This window comes from Trichomycterus rosablanca, chromosome 27, assembly GCF_030014385.1.
Source record: "Trichomycterus rosablanca isolate fTriRos1 chromosome 27, fTriRos1.hap1, whole genome shotgun sequence".
NCBI classification, from domain to species: Eukaryota; Metazoa; Chordata; class Actinopteri; order Siluriformes; family Trichomycteridae; genus Trichomycterus; species Trichomycterus rosablanca.
In genome coordinates, this window is record NC_086014.1 from 4014870 (window position 1) to 4040703 (window position 25834).

Below are 25834 nucleotides of genomic sequence, written 5' to 3' on the forward strand. Positions count from 1 at the left end.
GAGAACACTGCAGCGCTGGCCACTGGTTAAGTGATGCTGAGAAAAGATTGCAGAAGATTCCTGGTGGGCGGTAAGAGGGGGAAAGACTCGGGCCATCCTAATCTTCTGGAATGGAGATGAATGCAGTATCGGTGTTGACTGCATAAGTAACGGCTTAGTTCTTCGAATGCTACTTTTAATATTTATTTATTTATTAGGATTTTAACGTCATGTTTTACACACTTTGGTTACAGGACAGGTTACACAAGTAATCAGTTCAAGTCTTTTAATATTAATTCACCTCACTTGCACGTCTTTGGACTGTGGGAGGAAACCGGAGCTCCCGAAGGAAACCCACGCAGACACGGGGAGAACATGCAAACTCCAATCAAACACAGGTTCTCAGATACACTGTTGCTGGGAAGCACCGTCATTGCAAGGAACACCACAGAGCAGGTATTATTTGGGTGGTGGATCATTCTCAGCACTGCACTGACGCTGACATGGTGGTGGTGTGTTAGTGTGTGTTGTGCTGGTATGAGTGGATCAGACACAGCAGTGCTGCTGGAGGTTTTAAACACCGTGTCCACTCACTGTCCACTCTATTAGACACTCCTACCTAGTCGGTCCACCTTGTAGATGTAAAGTCAGGGACGATCGCTCATCTATTGCTGCTGTTTGATTCGGTCATCATCTAGACCTTCATCGGTGGTCACAGGACGCTGCCCACGGGGCGCTGTTGGCTGGATATATTTTTGGTTGGTGGACTATTCTCAGTCCAGCAGTGACAGTGAGGTGTTTAAAAACTCCATCAGCATTCCAGCACAATACACACTAACACACCACCACCATGTCAGTGTCACTGCAGTGCTGAGAATGATCCCCCACCTAAATAATACCTGCTCTGTGGCGGTCCTGACCATTGAAGAACAGCATGAAAGGGGGCTAACAAAGCATGCAGAGTAACAGAAAGACTACAGTCAGTAATTGTAGAACTACAAAGTGCTTCTATATGGTAAGTGGAGCTGATAAAATGGACAGTGAGTGTAGAAACTAGGAGGTGGTTTTAATGTTATGACTGATCTGTGTATATTATAATAATTAATATATTAAAATCATGGTCACATGACAGAATTATGAAAACCAAATGCTACATTTAAAGTGTTATTTTATCTTTAAGAGAAAAGTCAGACTGACTGTAGGAACTTCTGTTAGTGAAAAAAAAGAACTTACGGGTATTCTTGTGCAAGCTGCTGAGCCAGGCTGAACGCCACAGGATCTCGATCCACAGCCACCAAGGTCACGCCCGGTACTGAACTCAGAATAGCTTTACTGTGACCTCCGCCTCCAAATGTTAGATCTAGAACAAACTGTTCCGAGGAGATAAAAGACATAAGTTAAAAACAAAGAATGACAATGCAAACACTTTATTAAATTACTTTTACATGATCTACATTAGTTTGTTTCATTAGGATTTTAAAGCCATGTTTTACACTTTGGTTACATTCATGACAGGAACGGTAGTTACTCATTACACAAGATTCATCAGTTCACAAGGTTATATCGAACACAGTCATGGACAATTTTGTATCTCCAATTCACCTCACTTGCACGTCTTTGGACTGTGGTAGGAAACCGGAGCACCCGGAGGAAACCACACGGACACGGGGAGAACATGCAAACTCCACACAGAAAGGACAAGGACCGCCCCACTTGAGGCAGCCTAAATGTTTGGACTGTACAAAACAAAGCAGTTTATTAAACTTGGTGCATACAGTCATAAAGAGCAGATTTGAATGGGTTTAGAATAACACAACCCAACACAACAGCCTGAGTTTATACTGTTCACCGAGGTTGTGAGAAACAGAACTGCCTGTCATGTGATTCCAATCTGGTTAGTTTCTTAAAGTAAAATAAATAAAACTAAAAAGAGCAACATTTGTATTGTCCCTACAGAGCTTTATTGACTCTAAGTGCCGCCACGTCCGATTAGCAATTGCAATTCCTCAGCTGACTGTACCAGCCCTGGTGGGATTGCTGAAGCTTCTGGATAAAAACATTGTACCTCCCAGGAGTCTCTAGGAATGTTCAAGTGTTTTGAAATAATATTATACGCATTTTCAATGTTTTAAATGGCCAGATTGATTGTACTTTGTAAATGTCAGCAACACATTCAATAAAAAGATAAAATAGGGGCCAAATAAGGTTGAAACTTCCACCAAATGATCCATCAAACTCGCAAGCAAACACGGGCTGTGCAGATAACTGACCATCTACAATACGACAATACATAACATTAAGAAAAAATTTGGGGCAAGCACTCAGACAGCACTGGATAAAAGACAATCATGCTAATGTGAAAGTCACAAGGGGTCAGAAAATAACTCCCAGGAGTCTCTAGGAGTGCTCAAGGTTTTGGAAATAATCTTCTACCCACATTTCCTCTCTCAGCTTGTGAAAGCTCCTCAGTTTTCATCATGCTTACAACGCACATCAAGCTCTTGAATCTCTGAGTGGTGGTTATAACACATCACAGCTTAAGAATATTCTTTTAGAATATCCACTCACTGTCCACTCTATTAGACGCTCCTACCTAGTCGGTCCACCTTGTAGATGTAAAGTCAGAGACGATCGCTCATCTATTGCTGCTGTTTAAGTCGGTCATCTTCTAGACCTTTATCAGTGGTCACAGGACGCTGCCCACGGGGCGCTGTTGGCTGGATATTTTTGGTTGGTGGACTATTCTCAGTCCAGCAGTGACAGTGAGGTGTTTAAAAACTCCAGCAGCGCTGCTGTGTCTGATCCACTCATACCGGCACAACACACACTAACACACCACCACCATGTCAGTGTCACTGCAGTGCTTAGAACCTAAATAATACCTGCAGCATGAACAGCATGAAAGGGGGCTAACAAAGCATGCAGAGAAACAGATGGACTACAGTCAGTAATTGTAGAACTACAAAGTGCTTCTATATGGTAAGTGGAGCTGATGAAATGGACAGTAAGTGTAGAAACAAGAAGGTGGTTTTAATGTTATGGTTGATCGGTGTACATATACACGTATACAGTACAGTACTGGGGTCAGAGCGCAGGGTCAGCTGTTGTACGGCTCCCCTGGAGCAGAGAGGGTTAAGGTCCTTGCTCTAGTGCCTAACAGTGGCTGAGATTCGAACTCTCAACCTTTGGATTGATAGCCCAAACTGTTTCCATAACTGTTCGGGCTGGTTATTGAGTCCTGATGGTTTAATCATGCTGTAACTCAACTTTAGGTCAAACTGACTAGTGTAGGTCCGAGTAGGTTCTGAGATCATGTGAAAGCAGGGGTTGAATAATTGTGACATGGCAAAACACTAAAACACCACGTCGTTCATTTTCTGCTTATTTGCAGCAACCATTCAGACTTAATATGCTTTCATTTAATTGCGATTGACTTAAATTCAATGTTTTTTTCAGCATAAACCAGGACATCACGACAAATCCATAACGTGACGCGCGCCGACCGGGTGTTGAGAGGACCGGTGTGAAAAGCCCCCCCCCTCTAAAAGGTTACAAAATGCATTTGTGCATTGACTCAAGTTCTCGCTTTCTCTCCGAAACACTCGAACACACCCTCCAGACACACTGTCCTCTTTACTCTTCCAAAAGTCGATGCATGACTCACGGTCTCTCTCCTGCTGAAAAAGGGCTCAGTGGGATTAAGAACTACACCTCAGCAGCGTTCACAGGGCACGCACCCCACCGACCACACGGGCATGCCGTCGAACCCCGCTCTCGTCCATCCTCAAAACTCCGGGGGCAGCAAATATTTACACCTCGTCTGGCGGACTTCTGATGTCGTGATCAGGGCTGAGTGTGTATGCCGAGTGCTCCAGACAGGCGACACGTCTGTATAAAAGGCGATATGTAAACTAGGTTTGTGTTTGGTGTGCTATTTGTTTAAAGCCAAGTGCACACAACAATGCATGAGTGATCGCTAATAAAAGCCTGAACACATATTTTACCCACACAGTGCTCTTAACTTAAAATAATGAGGCTAAAGGTAAAAGCACAAAAACAAAACACTCATTGAATATTAATATTAATTAAGGTCCGTAAAATTAATAACATTTTCTTGTCAATTTAGTAGTGCCCTAAGTAAACCACAAAGATGAAGCCATACATCAATTCCATGCAGAAATGGCATCGAGTTCAAATGTGTGCTGTGTTCAGATGAATGTGGTCCATGTTTCAGCCGTAGAGTTCTACAATCCAAACATGAAAATGACCATCCAGACAGTTATCAGTGAAAGCTGCAGAAGCCAACATCTGTCATGGTATGGGGGGGTGCGATAGTCCTCATGTCATGTGAAGGTACCATTGATGCAAAGGATTATACAGGGATTTGAGAGACGTATGCTGCCCTCAAGGCAGCATCTTTCCCCGAAGTGTCATTGTTTTTTATATTCATAAAATTGGACACAGAATAATATTACATTTCTTGCTCCCGATTTTTTATCGCATCCAATTTTTACCCAATTGCGTTAGACTTCCTCTTTACTGGTGCTGACCCATGCCCTGATTTAGGAGAGTGAACTGACACACGCCCCCTCCGACACGTGAGCAGTACCCGACTGCATCTTTTCACCTGCACGAGGCGAGTTCATATGCGGATCAGCTTTGTGCACGGAGAGACGCACCCTGATCACTACTGTGTCTACTGTGCAGACGCCATCAGTCAGCCAGCAGAGGTCGTAACTGCATCAGCTATGAGGTCCCTATCCGGCTTCGCACCCTGTATGAACAACGGACAAATCTTGTTCATGTGGCCGCCCAGCCCGGCCGGATGGCAGAGCTGAGATTCAATACAATGTATCCGAAATCCCAGCTCTGATGTGCTAGTGTATTTTACCCCCACGCCACCTGAGCAACCTATTTTATTATATTTTAAGGCCAAATGTTACTTTTACAAATTCCACAGACATATTGATTGCTACATCATTATAAATAATAATAATTATTTATTACTGTTTTTTTTATTAGTTTGATATTGAAACGTAATAGAATCTGCTCATTCCAGATGTTAGTCATATCATATTGAATATTGAGGTATTCAGAGCTTCTGTTTGCGCTAATATTGTTCTCTAAATGGGAAGAAAATGGGATAAGTGCTAAGCTCCAAGCCTGAATACTTTTGCTGGTGTTTTCCTCTGGTAGACATTACTTTTCAGACATTTGATCCATTACTTCATTCCTAGAACTGTGACTTCTCCAGCGGTGATCACATTCAGCCTGGCCGCTGTTCAGAGAAAACAATTAAGGCCTACAAAGCCCCGTTCACGCTCGCTTGCCACGGCACGGTGATTAACTTTGGAGACGGCGAAAAGCCTTCAGGCCAAGATTTCCACTCTAAATACGCCGTAATTAGCAGCCTCTAATGGATACGTGTCCTTACGTCAGTGTGTACGAATCGCGGGAAGATTAGGGAGGATGTCATGCGGCATGAGTTTTAATTTAATCTCGGGCGCTATAAAAATACCCCAGGATTTATTTCTGTGTCGTCTTCTCATAGAAGATGCTCTCCAGCTGAGAGTACCTGTTTGTGTATGAGCTCACCAGCGCATTTGTGTGTGTGAGTCACACCCGTTTTGATTTGCAGCTGTCGAACAAATGTTAGAGAAATTTAAGTTCTTAGTCATTTAAAGGTGGCAGATGAGGAACCCCAGAAGCAGCTCGTTTCGTAGCTCCTCGTTTCTTGGCTCCTCGCCGCAGCGTTCATCTCTCGGATGAAGCCAGTCGAAGCAACAAATGGACGTGTTGTTTCTTACGCTACCCTATGTGGGGACGGACTACCTTTATTGCAGCGTGTCCATAGCAACCGTGAAATCGTCACGTCCAGAGCTTACCTTCATGAAAGCAGCTCTCGTTTTAGCTTCGATTAACTAAGCATGCAGAGAAGTATTTTCGATCTGATTGAGATGTGCCATAATGTCATGTGGAACATTATGATCAGGTATGATGAATATTAAGTATATATATGGAATTTCAGATCGACGCGTTGGCAGGGCAGGTTGTGTGGGTGCCACAAAGCTAGTCCTGGGGTACTAACTTTAACCCCTAATTCTGCATGTTCCTGTGAATGAACACCTCTCTAAAACATGCCCATAGCTGTTCTGTCTAGTATGAATTGCCCTGAGGTGCAAGTAAATAAGCTCATTAGTTAGTATGTGTTGCCCTGGAACAGACACTCCGGGTTCTGTTCTCACCATGTGTTCAGAGGTCAAGCGGACTTCAAACCTAACGTTAAAATTAACGCCACTGTCATGTTTTACACACTGGTTAACTACATTCATGACAGGACAGATAATTCCAGGTTACACAAGATTCATCAGTTCAAGTTTAATCTCAAACACTATTTAGTATCTCCAGTTGACCTGACTGCATGTTTTTGTACCGTGGGAGGAAACCGGAGCTCCTGGAGGAAACCCACATGGACACGGGGAGAACATGCAAACTCCACACAGAAAGGACCCGGGCCGCTCTACCTGGGAATCGAACCCGGGACCTTTTTGCTGTAAGGCGACGGCGCTACCCACCAAGCCACGGTGCCACCCTCACTATGTAACAACCTTGGGATGAACTAGAATGCAGACTGTGGAAAAGTATAAGACAGAAAACTGGTTTGTCAGCAGACTTTAATAATGCTGGTTTAATAACCGCTCAGGTGGCGCAGCGGTAAAGTCACGCTAGCGCACCAGAGTTGGGGTTTCGAATACATCGTATCGAACCTCAGCTCTGCCTCTCCGACTGGGCTGGGCGGCTGTATGAACAACGATTGGCTGTTGTTCAGGGTTAGGGGGTAAAAAATCGGATCATAGGTCCTTATAACTGGTGCGACTGCAGCCCCTGCTGGCTCACTGATGGCGCCTGCACGGGGCTGAGGAATAATGCTGATTGGGGTGTGGCCCTCTGTGCACAGTGCCCGTCAAGTGTATGAACTCGACTCGTGCGGGTGAGAAATGCAGTCTGTACTGACTGTACGTACCGGAGGGGGCGTGTGTCAGTTGAGAGGCGTCCTCAGTCAGCGGTGAAGGGGCGAATCGGTATAGAGGACGCATTCAGGGTAATTGGACACGACTCGACTGGGGGATAAAAATTGTGGGGAAAAAGAGGGGGAAAAAGATACACTACGTATGTAGATAAAGTTGGACTGATTTGTCTGTAGATGCCCATGATTTTTTAGCACTTAGGCTCAAGCTGCTGTTCTCTGTGCCGGGTTCTTCAGTGGCCGTATGTGCCCGAACGGCATAATGACTCACATAAGGGTTACTGATTTATTAGCAAGTTATTACAAGCAAAAAGCAATAAGAAAAACACAGGAGCTCCGCAAATGACAGAACGTTTGATGCACATCTTGGTTTAAGGATTTTTATTTAGCAGCTATTGGTTAATAAAACACGACGGCTATTTTTATTTGTTCCCTGACTAAAATAAGAGCCTGGCCTCTTCTGCCCCTCCCGAACACATAGCTACGGTGATTTTTTCTCTGTTGGTCAGTAAGATGTTAAGAAGCACAGGGATCAATACTGACGTTGGTGGAGAAGCGCGGGTGCATGCGAGCGCGCGTAAGCGGTTGAGGAGGTGATCGATGGCGGAGAGGCTAAGTCTCCCTCTCGTGTCTGAGACTCAGGCAGCAGATGGGGAGGGAGAGTGGGCCAGCGCGATGACTCACAACCTGTGCCATCAGCACACCCAACGCTCCATTCAATACAGCAGGAGAGGAGAACAGAAATACAGAGAAAAGGGCAAGAAAAACAAACAAATAGCACAAATATAAAACTGTGCCAATTGTCAAAAGGGCGAGGCGCACATCACTGGATTGGAAAGTACGTAGAAAAACTGCAGACTGGACAGAGCTGATGGAAAACAACAGCAAACCATTGAACTAAGATACTTAAACCAGATCGGCATGCAGCATGTCGTACGACGGCACACAATCAGCTGAACCTTGGTAGTTTCTGAAAGCATGCTGCTCTAGAATAAACAATCCATGACGTGGTGTAACATACCCAAGAGGATTATAACAATCAGGGCCAGATTGCAGGAAGGTCAGAACGGGCAATTACCTTTTGCACCGGGGCACTCGGGCCACAACGTTTGGAGCAAGAGTTGTTGTGGGGTGCTGCTGCGACTACATAAAAGTATTTATTATTATTATTTATTTATTAGGATTTTAATCTCATGTTTTACACACTTTGGTCACAAGTTTAATGTCAAACACAGTCATGGACAATTTTGTATCTCCAATTCACCTCACTTGCATGTCTTTGGACCGTGAGAGGAAACCGGAGCTCCCGAAGGAAACCCACACAGACACGGGGAGAACATGCAAACTCCACACAGAAAAGACCCAGACACAGTTAGAATGTATAAAGACATTGTTGTAATTGATGTGTCTTGGATAAGTCCAGTTGCTCTAAAGACTTTGACAAGGCAGAAGTGAGAAGAGTTCACTGATTTACCTGGTTGATTACACACTACACACTACACACACACCTATATATATAGTCATAATTGTCATACCGCTGTACACCGACGAGGCATAACATTATGACCACTGAAAGGTGAAGTAAATAACACTGATTATCTCTAGGTGGGATATATTAGGCAGCAAGTGAACATTTTATCCTCAAAGGCGAGCGTGAGGATTTGAACGAGTGCCAAAGGGTCAAATTGTGATGGCTAGACGACTGGGTCAGAGCATCTCCAAAACTGCAGCTCTTGTGGGGGGTTCCCTGTCTGCAGTGGTCAGTATCTATCAAAACAGTGGTAAACCGGCGACAGGGTCATGGGCGGCCAAGGCTCATTGATGCCCGTGTGGTCCGATCCAACAGACGAGCTGCTGTAGCTCAAATTGCAGAAGTTAATGCTGGTTCTGATAGAAAGGTGCCAGAATACAGAGTGCATCACAGTTTGTTGTGTATGGGGCTGCATAGCCGCAGACCAGTCAGGGTGCCCATGCTGACCCATGTCCACCGCTGAAAGCGCCAACAGTGGACACGTGGCCTGGTCTGATGAATCATGTTTTCTTTATCTATGGGGTACGTACTAATCTGCCCGACGCACCTGATCGGCACCGCCCAGCCCTGACATCAATCGTACAATTTTGCTTTGTTAATGAACACCTTTTTCTGGTAACATTTAATAGTGATGTCAAACACAGGACAATGCGATTTTCTGTATTTATTATAGCAACGGTGTATCAACAAGTATGTCTCTTTGATACGTTCGTCACAGTTGAGGTAGGCACATTGTGTTTTATTTGATGCTCTTTACGTCAACATGGGTAAAAAAAACAGAACTGTATAAACCTCTCAAGGTTATGTGGGATTGGATGTTGCGGTAAAGCTAACACTGCTGAATCTCTTTCAGACTTTCACCCACTGATTGTCATTCCTAAAATTCCTATTTTATTGCTCATTCGGATTTGTATGCACGGCACTTTTATTCCCGATGATAAAACACATCCACACAGATAAAATTGGGGTTCGAATGTTTCTCTGTAGGCTAAAAGAAGGCAAGCTCGCACCTTATGAGGCAAATTATACTCGTGGCTCTGTTGGTCAGGTCAGTTACAGCTCCAGGTCTAAAATATCACCTTTATAAAATATCCGATTACACTTGCATCATCTGGGTCGGCCCTACCTGAACCTCTCAGCATGACTAGGCACTCTTCCAACCCCCTGTTCCACTGGAGTAAACCACAGACCATGGCAAATCCTTTCTCCTCTGTGGCTACATCATACCCAACAAAGACCCTTTGAGCTTTACCCTTTAAACACTGCGCCAGCCTGCAGATTTGTGTCTCACTGGAATCCACATAACGACCGTGCATAAAAAATCTCAATGAGCAATAAAATAGGAATTGTAGGAATGACAATCAGTGGGTGAAAGTCTGAAAGAGATTCAGCAGTGTTAACTTTACCGCAAAATCCAATCCCACATAACCTTGAGAGCTTTAAACAGTTCTTTTTTTTTTACCCATGTTGACGTAAAAGGCAACATCAGAGCATCAAATGAAACACCATGTGCCTACCTCAACTGTGACGAACGTATCGAACAGACTCAAAATAGCAACCTATCTCAAGGGAGCACCATCGGACACAGGGTCAGAATCTTCTCTCCTTTATTAACCCGGCTCTCACAGAAGAATTCACAAGTTTTATTCCCTATAATGCTCTGCCCCTGCTATTAAACAGCTGATAAAAAAATAACATCTTATTAAGCACCCTAAGGCTGTCGTGTTTTTAGGCAGGCGGCCTCTTTAAGAAATTATCCTTGTTAACCGGTGAAGATGGACGTAACAACTCCCTGAAGGATTTGGCTATAATGGGTTTGGCATTTACGATGGTGATTTACACTCAATTCCAAGTGAGTCATCTCCATTGATATCTCAGACAGACCGATGTTAGGAGCTGTGGTCATCATGGGTGCTGCACTCTCTGGTCCAGAGCCACGTCCATCCTGCAGGGCCAATGTTAGAGGGCAAAGTTACAGGGGGTTAGATAAATTCAGACAGAAATCAGACTCTGGGGCGCTCACAAAAGCACCCTTTTGAGAATGCGCAAGTGCAACCCAGGAGATAGATGGACGTACATTAAGAAGAGTGACTGGTCAAAATGCTTAGAGCTATTGAGAACTTGATGATTCTGCAGTTACTGCCTTTACCAGCAGAGGGAACAACAGAGTCAGTAGTGGCTCTGGAACACCAGACCACAACATCTGAGACGCCCTGTTTTCAGCTGACGGGAAAGAACATGCATGTGGTGTCCCTGTACCAAAATGACCGCTTCATTACTCTATAGCTCGTAAAACAATGGAGCATTTTTCTTTCATTTTTTTTGCCATTGACCTCGACACTTACGGTTGTGGTAGGATCAGAATTTTTCATTACTGTGCCCGAGCTAATGACCAGACCTACAGTTCTAAACAGATAAACAGATAAAGGTCGATGTATTGAAGCACCCATCTCTCATTTACACACTGTGATAAGCGAAGACGGTTGGGAACCCGAGAGACAAATTCTACCTGTGGATCTCCAAGCTAGTTTAGTTACAGTGTGGGGTCTAAAATGTCACGGAGGGACTTCTGGAAATATCTCCTTACACTAACTAACACACCATCAAGAAAAGAGATTGCTTGGAACAGGATAGCTTCTCCTCATCGCCTGGTTGCCATGGTACAAAGTGGATGGGGGTGGAAAGGGTGCCTTGTTTCTTTTTTCCATTCTTATTAGGATTTCAGCACCATATTCGGTTTACTTGTAATTGTGCGACTGGGTCAAGAATGTACAACGTTTGTTAGGTACACTGGCTATCTCGTATTAAATACTGCAGAATGTGCTGGTGAAGTCAAGTCAAAAATAAAATGGGAATGACCGTTGACTTGTTTTTCTATAGCTTTGTCAATTTGACCATTACCATTACGTCTGATGACATCTGACCATGGATGTGAAGCCTGGACAGTGAAAAAAGAAAAAGAAAGATGCATTCAGGCTTTCAAGAACAAGTGCATCAGAAAACTGCTTAAAATCTCATAGAGGAAGATGATCACCACTGAGCAAGTTCACAAGAGCTACTGAACCACATTCATTCCCACAAGTTGTGTTACTTTGGGCGTGTGATGAGACACCCACATGACAGGACTTGTGGAAGGACTCAAGAATGGATTGACATCCTGATGGCATGGGTTGCATTATCAGCAACTTGAGACAACACAAGAAGGCATTGGAGTAAGCTGACCCATCTATACAGCCAAGTGATGATGACAGGGTGACATAACACATCTCAGTCAGATTAAGAGAAATAAGAATGTGATGGGTAGGTTGTAAGATGATGTAAAATGACACCTACAGAAGTTTCCTGTCATGACTGTAACCAAAGTGTGTAAAACATGACGTTATAATCCTAATAAACAAATAATAATCCCACGTCTAGGAGATGAACAACAGTTTGGCGTGTCTGTCATCCTAACGATTTAGTATGTTGGGAAAAAATATCTTGTAAATCAAGTTATTTGTTGAGAAGCTGCCAGAACACACAGTTGTTAACTGCAACATGACCAATTTGCATGACATGTTGATTGATCATGTTCTGCCTGTTCCACTTACTCCTTAAAATCTGAAAGTCTTCAACCAAACCAGAAGGGTTCATTGCATCTTTATTAACGTAAAAACTTAGTCCTAGTTCTTCAACCTTAGTTCCTAACATAGCTAACTTCACCACCACTACGGAGGCCAGCCTTGCATCGGCCTCCTCAGACACATGTAAAGTCAACTCCAGCTTCTTTCCACCAACCAGCGCTGGCGCCATCCCACATACAGAGGATCACGCTATGCTCTATGTGTACCTCCACTACTCAGAAAGGTGTCTCGACTGGACAGCAGGAGTCGCTGGTACCACAGAAATTAGAAGTAATCCCTCCTATCTCAACACACACACACACACACACAAAATCAGCACTGGAGTCAGTAGGTCAAAGTTCGTCTTTATTTCACACACATATTTAATGACCCAATCACTTTACCGAGGCATGTGGTGACTTGAAATTTTAGGTACAAGTACAAAAAAAAAAAACTCCATCATGCAAGTCAGAGCAGAATCCACATGGCCTTCAGGAAGAGGTTTGGCAGCTAAAGCAGAATTTGACTGATGGATATAAACCAGGTGGATATGTACAATCTCAACAATGTAGATCTAAACAAAGGCCTGACCCAGAAGCCCTTAATGCCAGCAACTGGGTAAATTGTGCGCTCTGTAAACACAGCATCGGGAAGAAGAAAAAAAATGGAAGGCTAGACAGCCAAGAAGGTATTTTTGCCTGCCAAAAGACAGGAAAAGCTTCTGGCTATTACTTAACCAAGTTGTAATTGTGTTGTTGACTGTAAGCATTGATGTAGGCCGCCGAGGCACATGTGTTCTCTTGCCCTTGACCGTTTGTTTGGATGGGATCTAAGAGGACCTAACCGCCATGCTTCCACGAGTCGGCGGAAGGGAACAGCACCAGTGGTGAATTTTTTGTTACTGAAAGACTGAACCGTGGCACCATTACCGCCTGTTTTATTACGGATTAGTGAAACCGCGCTCAGAAAGAGAGCGTCTCACTTAAGGCTGTTTTCATCAGGAGTCTTTATTTGCTGAACAGATCAGTCTTTTGTGTGATAAAGGGGGTGACAAAACACGCCACATTCCTCTGCTATGCACGTGAGCTGGTCGCTATGTAAAAGGCTAAAGCCCTCACAGAAAGCACTAAGCCTGTGAACGGCACAGCTCCTCATTTCCAGTCAAAACAACACCTTTTACGTGCAGAAATCTGGCAACACCGGGGCTCCTGTTTAGAGAACGTGGAACACTTTCTCTGAACGTTTCGGAATGACCACGAGTATGTGTATACTTGTGTTTGTTCCGTCCAAGCGTACGAATCCTGTTGGGGTTAGGATGGCCCGGGGGTAGTCTGCGCCCGGGACTTAACGAGGCAGTAAAAAATCGTAAGTGTCGTCTGTGACCGAGACGAGCTCCAGGTGTGCCGGCTGGCTTTTTCTTCAGCCTGTCTGAATATGTGCTGGATCTTTTTCTCTACGTCGCTCCTTGCGCAATAAACTTCTCTCCAACCAGGCTGACTGTCAATATCATCTCGCACCCAGCTCGTCGCCATGCACTTTTCATGAGGCCGCTGTCACACTCGGTCGGGAGTCTGGACTGATAGTAATGGGAACACAGTGTACTAGGGTGTCTATTTCTAATTACACAATCACGAGCAGGAACGTTATTTTCTTTTGGTCATTTTAAATACAAATACGATAAATGTATGTAAGAAATGTATTCACAGGATTTACTTGAGTCAAATTATTGTACATTTTATAATACCAAAATAATTATTACAGCCCTAAGGCTGAGGTCAGTCTTATTTTTCCTTTTAAAAACAAGCAAATCGAAACCCAGATAGAAGTATAGGTGCCAGAGAGCCCTCCAGCGCTGTCCTGTGTGCCACCAGGCTTTGAGCTATGAGCAGGACAGGCAGGAAGAGAAGTAAGACATTAAAAAGATAAAATAAATTATCCCTATTGATTTGGGCTGTGTTTTCACGGCTGGTTAACTGCCTCATTGGGGCTGTAAAGTCTTTAATGGGCCTGTGAAGACTGGGGGCTGGGATCCAACGTCAAGGCGGAGGCAGAAGGATGGCTGATCTCTGGAAGCACAGTGCTGCGTCTTGAGGGAGAAGGAAGACGGAAAGGTGGTTAGTGGCTGAGGAAGGGATTTATGTTAAGGTTGGCACCCCCGCTAATGTCACCGAGTGTTAAGAATGGCATCTACAGCATGTGGCAGCCAGCATCCAGTCAGCTACTGTGGACTTGCACAGGTTCTTTATAGACAAGGGTGCTGGTTCATGCACCACCATAGGCTTAAGTTAAAAGTACGCTCAATTGCAACTATGTTTATCAGCACAGTTTATTCAGTAAAAGATAACTAGACCCTTCTCTGGGCTGACACGGCGCGGTTGCTATGGACATCAGTAGAAATGTTCCTATGAAATATTTGTGTTGTCAGGTAAAATGACAAGAGTTCACACCAGAAAACTGTCAGAAATCAAATTAATACACTCTCACTCACTTTCTTAACCGCGTATTAGGGTCGCGGGGGCTGGGGGGGGTGCTGGAGCCTATCCCAGCTTTTCAGTAGGCGCAAGGCACACAATAACACCCTGGACTGGGCGCCAGTCCATCGCATGGCAGACACACATACACACACAAACACACACCCATTCACCTATAGGGCAATTCAGGGTCTCCAATTAACATGCAAACTCTGCACAGAAAGGACTCGGACCAACCCGCCTGGGGATCGAACCCAGGACCTTCTTGCTGTGAGTTGACTGACAGTGCTACCCACCGAGCCACAGTGTCGGCTTAATACAGTGTAATTCAATGCATGAAACTTTATTTTATGGACAAAACACAGTAATAAGCACCTGATTCCTCGTCTGTGTTATTTCGTGTATTTCATGTAAAGCTGGGTGTAATTATTGAAGCCCCACAGAAATGTTTTTCGAGTGACACAGACCAATCAATCACTGCAGGTATGTGTACAAACCACAAAATATGTTGCCTTTAGTCTTCAAACCACAAATCTTCTGCCTCCGAGGCTGCATCATAAAAGGATTAGATCTAATGTAAAAAACTAAGCAAACAAAATTTGCTTTTCTTTGTTCGGGGGTTGTGAGAAAAGAGCCGGCTGGTATCTCGCTGCATTTTTCCAGCGGTTTCAGCTTTATGCTCTTTGTCCTGAACTACAACCACAAAAAAACACACACAGTGGCATCAAATCGTGCAGTTTTAATGTGAGTCACCATGCCAGTTGTCACCCAGCATTCAACCCTGGAATCCTCTTATCCGCAGCGTCAACGAGTCGAAAAGCATCTAAATCCACTCACGACCGTAACTGCTGTAACAAAAGCCAGACACACAGCCAAACACACACACACACTAAACTAAAGTGATGATCTGAGAATCAGCGTGCACACACACACGTTGTGGAATATCAGCACGAGACCTTGAGAGTGACACTGGCCGGTGCCGAGCGCCGGTTTAGAGCAGCTGTGCGGTCGTGCTCTGGACGGCGGTGCTGAATGACAGCTGATAATGAGATGTTTTGTTATGAAGGTAAAGGGAAGACAGAGAGCCTGTATGACTCATATCCGCATCCCATGAATTAGAACTCGGCTGCTCGCTCTCTTCCTCCCTCTCCAGCGCGGGAACTGGTGAATAACTTCCCATAAGCACCAATAATGAGCCTAGCATGCAAGCGCCGTCCTTTGTCATCAACTTCATGAAAACTGAGAAGAGAACAAAGTTGTGGTGGCTGAATAGAAAATATCCTGCAAATAAATTGTTATTCCCGGCAGCAACACATTCTGCATTCTTGCTGCGTTTTACTTTTATTATGGAGTTGTTGTTTTTTTTAAAGAGAGTCTAAAGAGCGCCTGTGTATTGTACAGAAGGAACATGCTGAAGGTCTAATATAAAACCCGCAGGTTTAAAAAGGGCAGAACAAACATAAACAACCGGGGCCACAAAAAACTGTGACACTTCGTAAGTTCCTGGACATGTCACTTCACCAACGGTCACAGACAGCTGCATTTAGATGTATTTGAAACCAAAAACAACCCAAACAATTAACCTGGCAGTAGTAGGCCTTGAACCAGTGACCTTCAGATCACTTAACCCCTGAGCAACTCCTGCTTTCACTTCATAAAAAGAAATTTTGGGCCATTAATCTGACAGAATTTACAAACTGCCCCAGGACCCCTTAAACACTGAACTCAGTGGTGGCACCAGCCTTACCCAGCGCGTGACAAATACCGTCGGTCATACCGAATGGAAAAATATAACTGTCGTCATCACAACAATGACTACTGTCTGCATTTCTACGCTGCAATGAAGGAATCTGTCGCTGACTTGATGAAGAGAGCGCGTGCTAGTCTGCGGGTTTTTCATGGCCTGCACGGGCGTCGTGCATGAAACTTCTGGTCAGAAAGGTCAGAGCAGGTTTCCATCCAACCGCCTTCTGTACACCATTCACTTTACAAACAAGTACATCATTTCGAACATACAAACAATATTACATACACTATATGGCCGAAAGTATTCAGACACCTGACCATGACTATGACCATGAATACGCTGACCAATCCAGGTTGCCACTGAATTTACAGCCAAACTAGCTTATGAATTGCATTAAATAATAGCCAAATAAATAACAGAATTCAAAAACTACAACTTGTTGGCACTTAGTCATCATGGGTGATAAAATGTAGACTGTATCTGTGGTAGCTATAAAACATGCAAAGCATTAAAAAAGCTAAACACCAAATAAATAAAGACTTTATAACTAAACATTTTGTGATAAGTCCTCCCAGACAATTGGGAAAAGTGGGCCAACTCCATATTAACGCCAATGTTTTTGCAACAGAATGTCCATTCCAAAACCAGCTCATGGCCAGACGTCCACATCCTTTTGGCCATGTACTGTACCAGCTATGCAGATTCTTCAGTTCAGGCTGGTGATGGTGTAAAAGTAGGCAAGATTCAAAAGACCTGCTGATTCCAAGAAGCTCATTTCAATATGCCTTAATGCAAAAGAAACAAAAGAAACGGGGTTAACTGTGATCCTGCACATCCTATTCAGAAGCAGGCCACGGTTGACTGCTGCTTGCTTTTAAAGGGCTTGTTCAAATGAAGCACGGAGTGCCACGCTATCGCCCGCAGTAAACAATACGTGCTATATTTAAACTCTGATGATGGGAGAGAGGTTGTTCTAAAGCCTTGAACTACATACACAAAAAAATTTAAAGCAGCGTTAGAAGCGAAGGGGAAAGAAAAAAAGAAAGCGCTAGAGTAAGAGAAATGGACCGCCATCCTAAAGGGGGATTTCATGTCAGTAGATGTGAACAAAGGAGGCGCTGTTCATTAGGCTATTAGGACGTGACAAAGAGCCCGGCTAAATGAAGATGTTCCTGACTCGGAGTAATGATGGAGAAAGACCGAGAAAGAAAGTGAGAGAGATGAAGTTAGGGGACAAAATGAGACGTTGCTTCTGGTTGTTTAAAACGGTACATTAGTTAGGATGAGAGAGGGGCCTCGGGTGCACTAGAATTTGGAACTCATGAAGGACTTCTACTGGATGAGGGAGCATCAACCCATTTACAAAAAACAGCTGACCAGATGCACGTGTGTTCCTACAAACAAACCTAACAGATTTTAAAATCCAACCAAAATTTTCACGATGTACCAATTTGGATATACTCAATTTTCCAGTGGGGCCGTCAAGTCTATTATACTTGTTGCTTTTAACTGCATTCCTTTGTTTTGTTTTGTTTTTTTTACTTAATGTGCCATGAGTTCCTTGTTAGTCTTCTTATCTCATTGTGCCCTGCACAGATTAAACACAGTCAATGCTTGAAGCAGTAAAGCAGCCCCAAAACATCAGTGAGCCTGCTCCATGTTTTACAGTAGGCATTGTGTTATTTAAAAAAAAAAAAAAAAAAAGATTTCTTTTGTAAACAGAGTTGGTATGGCTCAGGAAAAATGCTCTCATCTTTTTTCACTCATCAATGCACGTTCTCTCTCATTTAATTTCGCAAACGTCTGTATGTTGACATCAACAAAGCCATCATGTGCCATGAGTTCCTGTTGCTGCCAATCTTGGGCAGCTTTAATATCAGACTGGTGAACCATCCTTGCATCAAAAGTTCTGGTAGACATTGCAAAAGTGAAAGGCTTTAAAATGCTATCTAATGTTACCTTCTCCAATCATTACAACAACAAGCACTGGCTGAACATTAAACACTTAAAACGTATTTAAGTATAGAAACAGATTGCAGCAGTAATTCAGGAGCGCTGGTGTACAGTTCTAATCGTGAAAACGTCACCCGTTCTCCTGTAATTCTACAGCTTTCTAAAGAGCAGCCAACACTGGCACTGTGGTGAGTGTTTGGTCAACAGCAGATCAGTTGTGAATAAAGGATGGGAGGCTGAGCCAGACAGTTTTCGACGTGGCTCTTTGTCTCGGAGGTAAGCAGTATCCCCCGGTATCACTTTACGGGGCCGCACAACACCCGCGTAGGAAGGAGGAGGAGGACGAGGGGGAGACAATTCCGACTGTCACACTATGTCAACCTGTCATCCCCACCTTCAACCCGGCCACCCCATTAGAAGAGGCACAAACACACTTACGTAAACAAACGCACACACAGCTCGCTAGAACGTAGCTTTATTCGCTGGTAACACCCAAATCAATTAGTGGGACGGTACTAATTTTAGATCATTATGTCGTGTAATGGCAAGACGGAGCTGTGTGACGCATTTTTAACGACCGACAACCTTTATGTTTATTTCATTAATGTCACATCAGCCCATATAAATAAATGATGGGCAGTACCTCTACCATGACATGCTGGCATGCTCTAAAGACAGAAGCAAAGTGTGTACAACAAGCGTTAGACTGTTTCTTTAGCCAATACACAAGGCTGCACTCTTGACACTGACAGGCAACAATGAGGCCACATCTACTGTGAAAGACGGGAATCGTTAGCATGATAAACCAATTTGGCTCTGCATTCCTTTTTGTTTCATTTAATATCGATATATAAATGATAACTAAAAAAAATTAAAGCAGACATTTTTCAAGCTAAGTAGATGTTTTTTTTTTGCCAATTTTTTGATCTTATAATGGAAAACAATGCTCTATTTACATTATGCACTTTTAATGCACTAAGCAGTGACATACTATGGAACTATGGACTACTATGGACTAACAGAAGATGCACATGAATTTGGTTGCCATTACCAACTTTCCAAAGCCAATTTGCCAATTACAGTTCACAGAGGCAGATTTAGCATGGCAGAAATTTGACTGACTGGTTACCACTGAATGAAGGTGCCATACCACTGAGTTCTTAGTTTGTCAGTATTCCCAACTCTACTGCATATGGAGATTAAACCTGGAGTCAACCTGCTGGTAACCAGTATGGCAAAAACAACCAACTTGGTTATTACAGCATCTATTAATCTAATAGTCTTGCTGCTTGGATTTTAAAGGAGAATAATATATTTATTTATGCAAACACTATGAAACATACACACTTATTTGAACTGGGCAGCATAAAATGAATGGTAAAATCTAGACATAACCACCAAATGTATTCCAAAATGTTTTTATGGGACTATTTGAGTCACATGACTGGCTTTTATGAACCAGCGGGATGCTTTGAACTAACAGCTTCAGGCTATTTTGTGTGGTGGTGGTCTGCCCCTGCCAGTACTGTATGCATAAGCCATCACACCTGTATCTCTCTCGTGTTCACCCATTCACTGTACAATAACACACTGTAAACCCGCAGAAAAAAAGAGAAAAGCCTGCTGCCTGCACCCACAGGCAAATACCTGCCATTCAACTGCAAGTGTTTGCACTGGAATCATTGGAGTTCAAGCGTACTATGACACTAATACAAAGTCAACAGATGACCTGGCTGCTCCACAATACCCTTCCAGCTCCCACTGCTGAGAGACAGCCAACGCTGCTCGGAACTGGGTGCACTGGCTTTAGTTAAGGTAAAATGACTCAGTAGAACGCTTTAAAGGTAGAACATGCGTACAGTTTTAGCCTGATTAACAAATCCACATTCTACCAATATTTGCTGTTTTTATTCCGTCCCCTCTCAGACACAGCCAATCAATCTAAATGCAGACGCCCGACCAGAGATAGCATCGCTGGCAATTCGAACCCTGGATCTCAGCAGTAGTGGGTTAGCCTAATTTACATCTGTTCCATCGAAGTCCCCACTAATATACAAACTGGAAACTGTACCAACCTTCTACATACCCACGTTCTACTAATAAACCAGTGTCAAATAGCCTCCATTTGTAAATGAAACACAACAGCCTTTTATTTTTGACAATGCACTAACAATTACTTGCATGTCATCAATGAAATGTGGGTGTCTCTTTTCCAAAGCACTTATAGAGAACCAATAGAAATGAAACTAATCTGATACTCCACCTTCTTTTTAGTCTGCATCTTGACACCAATGCCGCGTCTTTGTAGTATCACCTTTGTAGTATAGCTAAGCTCTTTGATACCCTATACTGACAGTATCTCTGGGAGGGGGATGAAACGTAGACCAGTCAGTGGAAATTCCAACTGTATTAAAAAATGACCAGAACTATATACTTATGTTAATAAATCAAACAAGTCCTTAAAATTAATATAATCATCTCTAATCCCTTAACTGCACAACTGTGCACCATTCGATTTGGACAGGTGCCTGAGAAACCTGCGCTCTATCGACAGGCCAGTAAAAATTTTTTGTATGTTTGACCCCCTTTGACATCATGTGACGTCCACCAGGTATAACCAATCTCAGTGGGAAAACAGAGCCATAGCCAGTGTCTCTCTGTGACCTATAGCTCATCCATTATACATGACCAGCAGTCTGCATGTGGTACGTAGGTTAGCAAGAAAATCAATAAACAAATGTTTCAGTAATTCATCCTATTGAATGGCTAAGTACAAGTCCAAGAATATAAAAAATGAGGCACCTTTTAATGAATTTGTCAGGGTTGGACATTTAATTTGATTCACAGAGATAAATACTACCATTAGATTAAAAACTGCATTCACGTAAGATGAACTAAAAGCTAGTCCGACGTTAAACACAGCAGCTTAGGTTCAAAAGGCGAAGACCGTGGTGCTTGCATGTGTGTGCTAGCACGTGTTATTGGTCGTAGATAGAAAGCAGGTGCAGCACAAAAGTGGAACACTCGTCTTTCTGTCAGTCTTTCACACGTGTCGACCGTTACAGGACGCAGAAAGAGATCAATGTTGCAATACCGCCGACATTAAAGTTGATCGAGGTGTTCTAAGTGCTCGGTCTGGTCGTCTTTACAGGCCGTTCGTCTCGAAGCGAGAAAGCGATTGAAGAATTTCAAAAGCAGGAGTGTGCTGTATGAGGTGCTGGTTAAACCGATGGAGCGGAACAGAAAACGTCAAAAACAGTTTGGTTTAAGACCGGTCTTCAAATAGAAGTATATTTCCTGTGTGCGTACATTATTAAATTGAGTTTTATTGCCTCCAGGCCTCTAACCAAACGATCCTTCTGAACAATTACTTGTTTTATTAAATTCTAAATGAACGCAGATGTCTCTTATCATCATATTTTTGGCAGAAGTATTGCTAACAGGTGTTTGTAAAAAAGGTAAAGATTAAATAAACCATATGCTTCCAACTTGGGGAAGGTACTTTCTTGCTTCAGCATAATTGTGTCCCTGTGGAAAAAAACTACACTGGGATGCAGAGCCTTGACCTCAACCCTATTGAGCACAACAGGGATGATCCAGAACTGGCTTACAATTGAATTTCCAATTCATCCCAAAGGTGTGTGGTTTAAATCAGGACCAAACTAGCCGGACCACGTATTTATGGATCTGGCTTTGTGCACAGGGTAATGCTGGAACATAAAAAGGGCCTTCACCACCTTCAACTGTTGCCACACAGTCGAAAACATGGAAATGTATTTTTATATTTGATTTTATACCCCAGATAGCAACAGGTATTCGTTAAACACAATAACGTAACTAGTAATTAGGAGGGTTGCCCACATACCTTCGGCCTTACAGTGGGACTCGGCAGGGTATATTATATTTTTACATGTGCGTGTGCATATATTGGCCTTTAATTTGGGAAATAAGGGTTTAAAATGGCATGAATTTAAGCTTTGTGAAGTACAAGACGTACATATGCCACATGTCCATGTTTGACATGTTCTGCCTTTACTTCTGAGATGATTTCCCTGGATAGATGAATTCCTTTTCCAGATTTCGACACTGATGATGTTGTATTTCATATACCCACTATTTAAGTGTTAATTGTTAAAGCTTTTTTATAGCCAGCAGACGCTGTTTATTAACAATCCACTTTATATAAGTCACTTCTGCAGCTGTGTTTGGAAAGTGATTTACTCACTGTAGAGTCGGGCTCTTTATTCATGTGGTTTTTGTTATTTTCTCCACCCTCGGTACGTGTAGCTGAAAAAAGGAATGCATGAATGAATTAGGTAGTGCTCGTGCATGCCCATTCAGGTTGTTATGGCAGGAGATGGCACTAGACAGTGCAATAAAATCCCACAAGCATTAAGTCCAGAATCATGAGGAAACGCTGGTGTTTTATTTGAAACCGGCTCATAAAAAGCAGTTGCCCGAGGCTTCACGTCACTTTCCGCAGAGGCTTTAACCTCCCTAAATACCCGATTCACAGCATCTAAACCAACTGCCATTCGTTACAATTCCTGTCAAATAAAGCCAGAAGGGCTGCCCATCACGAGCGCATAAATCCACAACAGAATCGGCGCTCATCGCATCACGCAGCGTTCCCTCAAAACACGAGGGCGTGAGCCGAGGTCTCAGAAAGGCCTGCGATACCCACAACACATTAATGCTCCATAAACAAAGCAGTAGCGCGCCCGAGTTATCAGTCAGCTGTTTGAGGCCAGCCGTGGCACTTTCATTAAGCCTGAGGCACTTTCTCATTAGTCAGTCCGGGCCACGGACGGTCAAGAAAGCTCTGAGTCAGGACGCTGAGTCATAAGACGAAAAACTTTATTTTAACTCTCGCGCCGTTACTTACGCTTACCGTTTCCCTTCTCCAGATCACACGAGCAAACAAGCCGAACAAGGACAAACAAAAACAACCTGGGAACACCTGTAGTGCTTCAGCTCTCGCATAAATGTTCTGTTTATTTACAAAAATGGGTCACTATATCAATATATATTTAAGCAAGCTATTGTTTCAACTAGTTATTAATATATATATATATATATATATATATATACACACAAACACACACACTCACATACTTTAATGGCTGTAACACATTCCAAAAAGTTGGGACAGGAGCCTGGCATTTAACATCACAACAAACCCCATACCCTGACACATTCTGCCTTTTAAAATCTGCACTTCGACGATAGTTTAGCTCTTTAGTTTACAATTAATAATGTTTTTAAATGGTGTCAGTGTTTGATTTAACAAAATACTCAGACCCCTTGACTTTTACCTGGCCGCTAGATACACAAACCAGTGCATTGTGGTGCCGGTCCTAAGCCAGGATAAAATAGGGAGGGTTGTGTCAGGAAGGGCATCCGGCGTAAAAACTGTGCCAAGTCCCGCCGGCGACCCCTAACGGGAAGTAGCCGGACTAGCCGACCCCGTAACCGAAAAACGGGACAAAGGCTGAGGAACAAGAAGGTACAACATTAAATATCTTCTCTATTTTCTAACAAATACAGCTTTTATTTTATTTTCTGATTTTATTAGCATTATATTTATAGTTTTAATCCTTTAATAAAATAATTTAATATGTAATAAAAATGTATTGTCACCAGTGTAGTGGTGTCAGACAGCGTCCTTTCTGTGCCGTAAAGAGAATCATTTACTCTCTTAAGAAAAACCTCTAGTCTAACCCGGGTAGCAACCTAACCCTGCTGTTAGCACTGCAGTAGCATTACTCAGAAACCCAACATGCATCAGACATGTAGCCTCGGTTTGGGAACACACCACTGACCTTGCATCTGCACTCCCCCCCACCCCCAACCCATAACAAGATTCTGTATTTTACCAGATTGACAGCTGAGCATCTCCCAGTAAAAGCCTCGCCTGAGAATCTGCCGCAATGAATTATGAAGCATGATAATTCGAATAACAAACGCGCCTGTGGATTTTCAGCTTTCATACAACCCCAATCAAGGCCACGGCTTTATCCAGCTCGGTGAGTCATCGCACGCTCCAGCTGTCCATGGGGCATACATCTGATTAGCAAGCCCACGCTCACAAGGTAGGCGCAAATGTAAATATTGTAATAACACCCTTCATTATAACTTTGTTCGTGTCTCAGTAAAGCTTTGGTGATTATTTTGGACTCTTGCTTATCTTGCACATCATTGCAGATTAGAATTTCATCAAAGAATGTTTTCCTTGCACATTCAGACGATAAGACATACTGAGACAAACCTTTACACACTTTATTTTTATATTTATTTTAATGTACAATTACTACACTTTAAATGCCAGGTTTGTTTTGGATCCGTCCCCAACCCAATCCCTTTTATTCCAGACCTACTCTATAACGGCACATCATTTAAAGCATTAACTTTATTTCCAGATATCCTGATTCTTCATACACCGATCAGCCATAACATTAAAACCACCTCCTTGTTTCTACACTCACTGTCCAGTTTATCAGCTCCACTGACCATATAGGACTGTAGTCCATCTATTTCTCTGCATGCTTTGTTAACCCCCTTTCATGCTGTTCTTCAATGGTCAGGACCACCACAGAGTAGCTATTATCTGGGTGGTGGATCATTCTCAGCACTGCAGTGACACTGACATGGTGGTGGTGTGTTAGTGTGTGTTGTGCTGGTATGAGTGGATAAATGCTGATGAAGTTTTTAAACACCTCACTGTCACCTCACTGAGAATAGTCCACCAAAAAAAAATATCCAGCCAACAGCGCCCAGTGGGCAGCGTCATGTGTCCACTGATGAAGGTCTAGAAGATGACCGACTCAAACAGCAGCAATAGATGAGCGATCGTCTCTGACTTTACATCTACAAGGTAAACCAACTAGGTAGGAGTGTCTAATAGGGTGGACAGTGAGTGGACACGGTGTTTAAAAACTCCAACAGTGCTGCACAACACACACTAACACACCACCACCATGTCAGTCTCACTGCAGTGCTGAGAATGATCCACTACCTAAATAATACCTGCTCTGTTGTGGTCCTGTGGGCGTCCTGACCATTGAAGAACAGCATGAAAGCTGTTAAAAAAGTATGTAGAGAAACAGATGGACTACAGTCAGTTATTGTAGAACTACTACAAGGAGGTGGTTTTAATGTTATGGCTGATCAGTGTATATTTAAAGTGACAAATTAATTTTTCAATCGGAGGCTGAAATGGGGAGAAACTTGGACACCACATGAAGTAATAATTATTTTTTTGCACCTCACCTTGCGACCGCCAAATGGACGTTTAAAATAAAATGTAAAAGAAAATGAGGAGGCATAAAGACTAGCCCCTCTTCAAAGGATTCTGTAAAACTTGTGCCTCTACTTTGAAACACATTAACAGGATTAAAGCAAAGTGCTTTCTACTACATTTCACTCATATGGAGAAGCTAAAGTTCTTGTGGATACTTGAAATCTAAATATATCGGCATCAAAACGAGGAGTGCTGAAACGGACAGCTACAGTTTCACCCCTGAA

General features: G+C 43.1%; 1 protein-coding gene across 1 annotated transcript in view; it reads right to left on the reverse strand.

Moving 5' to 3' along the window:
- Positions 1-25834, reverse strand: part of mettl15 (methyltransferase 15, mitochondrial 12S rRNA N4-cytidine) — a 69290-nt gene that overhangs the window by 26071 nt on the left and 17385 nt on the right. The window contains exon 4 of the mRNA XM_062989601.1: positions 1213-1349. Within this exon, the coding sequence (XP_062845671.1) occupies positions 1213-1349 (137 nt within the window). The remainder of the gene's footprint in view (positions 1-1212; positions 1350-25834) is intronic.